General features: G+C 37.8%; 1 protein-coding gene across 2 annotated transcripts in view; it reads left to right on the top strand.

The window, feature by feature from the left end:
* The window catches only part of LOC143287738 (uncharacterized), a 27,502-nt gene extending 23,221 nt beyond the window's left edge, over positions 1–4,281 (top strand). The window contains exons 10-11 of one of the 2 annotated variants that reach the window (XM_076595982.1): positions 742–833; positions 3,371–4,281. In XM_076595982.1, the coding sequence (XP_076452097.1) occupies positions 742–821 (80 nt within the window). In that variant the 3' untranslated portion in view covers positions 822–833; positions 3,371–4,281. Of the gene's footprint in view, positions 1–741 lie in introns of both variants that reach the window. The other variant, XM_076595981.1, reaches the window with a different exon arrangement.
* Positions 4,282–4,949: the final 668 nt, after the last annotated feature.

Here is a 4,949-nt window from a genome sequence, read left to right as displayed (position 1 = left end):
ATTTTTCGTTTGGGGGGTTATTTTAACAGACGTGTAGACCTATACACAAACTGAGTCTATGCATTTACCCAGCTTCACTTGTTTTTGTCTGTGGGGGTGGGCGGGTGGGGTGGGGGGGTCGTGGGGTAGGAGGAAGGGAGGGTGGTAAATGGTTATTTTGGCATTTCCTCAGCAACTGAGGATTGTGAACACCAAATCCCAATAGGATCACATATACCGATGAAATATTTCTAGCCATCGCATTTATGGAAAGGATTCACAAAAGGGAAAGGTACACATTTTGGTGAACGTCTTTGGAATTCATCGATATTTTCTTACAGCTAGACATAAAGGTGTGGTGCTTTCTATATTCTTAAGAATAAAGAATTGATATTTTCTTAGATCAGCGTGCCCGTTAGCTTTTGATGTAGAACTGTAGGAACGTAGTTTAGAATTATCATTGTCATGTCATGTGTCAGACATTGGCTTTGATCAACAAATTCCACAGGAAACTGAACCGATCTCAAAACAAATATAGCAGAGTGATGCTGCCTGCTTGTACAGTTAAATGAAAACTCACGTACAATATGTAATAGACCGACGAAGTACATTGATTAAAAGGGGTCATCTTTATTAACATAATTATTGTCAACGAACTGGCTTGTAACAAACGGGTAATATATATATATATATATATATATATATATATATATATATATATATATATATATATATATATACGATTAAATGCTTTCCTTTCAGGTCGGAGTCTTCCTCCACAATGGAACCCAGACCATGTGTACGAGAACACGAATGTTGATGAAAAGGAGATTTACATATAACGTCACTGCATGGTCAATTCCTTTGTATCTGGGCTGAGACGAAATAATTATGTTGGCCTTTAGTCTGGTTCTGAAACCTGTTTCTGTCTATCTTTTTGTCTCTGTCTCCTCTCCTTCTCACTTTTTACTCTCTCTCTCTCTCTCTCTCTCTCTCTCTCTCTCTCTCTCTCTCATTGGATTTATTCTGTTTAGAGCATCACATTGAAAGACCAATATTCTTTGCCAAAAGAGGCAGCGCCAGTGTTGGGTCGGTGATAAGATGTGACATGTACTGCCGGCACCTTTCGAGCAGAAGAGGAAACTTGCCGAACTATCAGAGTGGTGGTGAGAAGCTGGGGGGACGTTTGAGAGAATATACTTTTCTTGTGACAGTGTAGAGAATGAGTGACAGAGAGAAAGAGAACGAGACGAATTTTTTTTCTTGACTGAGTGAGCACAACAGCTTTTTAACAACCAACAACCAACCCTCCAATTCAAAGAAATAAAAGAGAGAAAGGGAGACAGAGAGACGGACATGGAGAGGGAAAGAGAGAGCGGGCTAAAACCAAAAAAAGTTTTCATTTCACGAGATAGTGGGGTAAGCAAAAGTGCTTTTCTACGCCAGCTATCAAGTTTTAACTCACTCAGTACGGCCAGTCCTCTCTTCTCCTCTACACAGACCCCTCGGATGTCCAGTGGGTGTCTGAATGACCCAACCTTTAGCTTCTGTCGTCAGAATTGTGGTATTCTTTGTCAACATTCACCTCTTCAGTATAAGAGCCTTCCGCTTGCAATATTTTGATGATGGTAACTGGGGTGAAACGCTGTTAACGTCGTCTCTTTCGCCGTTCGTATGGAAAGAGTTATACAAGAAAGGCAGACACAGAGAGAGACAGAGAGCACAGCCCAGATTGTTGTGGCCCAGTTGTCAACAGTGTTCTCTCCATCAAGCATATACTAACATGCAATCAAACCATGAATGTATGAGTCTCTAAGAGACTTTATTTAGATGCCATAATGAGTGCATCATATCAGGATAGTGTATGTTTTTCCCCCATAAGATAAGATAAGAATAACTTTATTATCTCCAACTGGAGAAATTTGGTCAGGTGCATTATCACAACATAGACAAGTAAACAACATGTGGACCATAACTGTAAAAGCCAACAACAGCCCCTACAAATATTACGAAGATACAAATGTAAAAAATATCACATACATCGTTTCATACATACATCCACACACTGCAGGTAATAACTAGTATTCTTAATGTAAAAACAGAAAGAATTAAGAAACATTATTTGAATATAATTATAAACATAGACTACTATACTGCACACTGATTATAATAGACAGATAAGATAAGAATAAAGATGAATTGCGGAAAACCACAACCAGATAATCAGCACACACCCGCATTATTACATCGTAATTATTAAACAGAAATATATTTAGAATATGGACGTTAGCATTAGACATATTCCATTGTACATTCATCCTGCATATTGCACATTATTCTTCCTACATATTGCACATTCATTATAACCAATTGTCAAGTTTTAAGCTCAGTAAACACACACACACACACACACACACACACACACACACACACACACCACAACTAGAACAAGGTACAGCATATCATGCACGGACTTTCACACGCCTCACATGAGAGTGCGCGCGCGCGCGCGCGCGCGCGCACACACACACACACACACACACACACACACACACACACACACACACACACACACACACACACACACACACACACACACACACACACACACAGTTCTCAAGAATTTAAAAGGTGGATTGAACGTGGAATAAAAGTCTTCAGAGCTCTGGATTTCAACTTAAAAGTTCTGTAGCGTCGTCCTGATGGCAATAGCTCATAATACTTTGCTAAAATATGGGTGTCGTCAGTTACTATCTGCCTGCTTTTTTTAACCACTCGACTTTTATACAGCTCTTGCATACTAGCTTGTTTCACTCCCACAATTTTACTGCATACACTCATGACATCGTTCAAAACACGCTTACTCCTCACTCCCAAACTTCCATACCAGCACATAAATGAAACTGTGAGCACCGACTCGATACAACATCGATAATAACTTTGAAGAATATTTGAATTTATACCAACATTTCTGCATGATAGTTTGCTTATAGCTATTTCAAAAGAGATATTGTAATTGCCTCCTCCATTTACGTTGCCTGTTTCTAAGATACTGAACTAATATTTGCTCACCTTTGTATATATAATTCCTAGTTATCAATTAATGGTGTCACTAGTGGTGTAAAGATCAAATATGAACATTGTATTTTGAGTAGTATATTAGTTCAATCATATTATTGTCTGTTGTTGTTTTCATGTTACTTTCATGTTCATTCGCTTTGCTTTTTGTCAGTAAATAGCTACTTTGTTGGACTGTTGTGTACTATACTTCCAACAGACTTCATAGTACCATGTGGAATACTATATTAGTGCCTTAGTATTTCTTATCTTTTCTTGTTCATATTTTCTTATATTTCTTGACATTATGATTATGTTACTGTTTCCAAAACAGGTCCATTGGCACCCGGATTTGTCTCCCCCTCCTTGATCCATGGATTGTAATTCTAGGCTCGGATATACCCAGCCTGTGTTATTCAAGGAACCATTTCATCGCTTTTAGCGTTTTTTGTTTTGTTTTGTTTTGTTTTGTTTTTTGTTGTTGTTTTTTTGTTTTGTTTTTTTTAATTTTGTTAAATATATTTTTTAAACCAGAGCTGTAAAATGTGCTTTTCGTCTTATTCTAGATGTTTTGGTATTCATTCGTGAACTTTTTTTTAATTTCTATCTATCGTATCGTGCCTAGATATTCAATATCAATGAAAGTTTATTCAAATTAATATATCATTTTCATTACCATGATCTGCATGTGCATGCAGGTTAGCGATATACAAATATGTCACATAACAATGTCAACCTTCTGTATGGATTTCTTCTCATAGGCGCATATTTGTTCCGTAATATTTGTGTAACCTTCAAAGCCTGTATTTTCTCTTTACTTTATCGGCATACCTTGCCGTATTTGTGACCGGCGATGAACTTATACAAATGCTTTCAAAAACTAACCCCGTTGAATGGCTTTACCGGTGATTATGTTCATAAGACCAGTAGGCTGATTTTGTTTTCTGGAATGGTTACCTAAAATTGCTCCTTGAGAATTGCAACCAACTTTTCTTCAGTTGAAACAGATCTGTGTTCTGCGATTGTAGCCAACGGGACACAACTCCTGTTCCGGAAGTGTGGGTCATGGATTCTGAATGCAAGAGTTCCTCTTACAAATCTGTATAAAGGTGCATTGCACACTGTAGACATTTTTCTTTAATATAGATGCTAAGTTTCACAATTTTGACATTGATTTAGCAAATGTTTCCACCCCTTTATTTGGGACAGCTGCTTATGTAGGAATAAACGTTTGCATTCCGTTAACTTTCTCTGTGTATGCGCGGGTGCGTGTGTGTGTGTGTGTGTGTCTGTCTGTCTGTCTGTTTCTCTGTCTTTTCTTCTTCTCTCATCCATCCATCCATCCATCCATCCCACAATTCCTGCATTAAGTCCTCAACATATTTCTTTTGTGGTCATTATAGGGGCAACTGGACAGCAACCGAGAAAAGTGTCATGGAAACATTATGCGACAAACAATATTAGCAATGGCATGATATTTATTAAGACAACACTTGTGCAACAAATACCCCATCCCCACCCCCTCCCTCTACCACACAAACACGTTTTTTGACTCACTTGTGTAAACAAAGTGAGTCTATGTTTTAACCCGGTGTTCGGTTGTCTGTCTGTGTGTGTGTGTGTGTGTGTGTGTGTGTGTGTGTGTGTGTGTGTGGTAAACTTTAACATTGACATTTTCTCTGCATATACTTTGTCAGTTGACACCAAATTAGGTATAAAAATAGGAAAAATTCAGTTCTTTCCAGTCATCTTATTTAAAACAATATTGCACCTCTGGGATGGGCACACAAAAAAATGAAGCCTAATTATATGCAAACTGCATTTAATTTTATTTTTATATTTTTTGTATTCTCTAAACTTGGCACTTTGATCTGATATTCTGACCCAACAAAAGAGCAGTCATTATTATCATT

The sequence above is a fragment of the Babylonia areolata genome, chromosome 11 (assembly GCF_041734735.1).
Source record: "Babylonia areolata isolate BAREFJ2019XMU chromosome 11, ASM4173473v1, whole genome shotgun sequence".
Classification (NCBI taxonomy): Eukaryota; Metazoa; Mollusca; class Gastropoda; order Neogastropoda; family Buccinidae; genus Babylonia; species Babylonia areolata.
The sequence above is the reverse complement of the archived record's forward strand: the minus strand, read 5'-3'. Positions and strand labels throughout refer to the sequence as shown.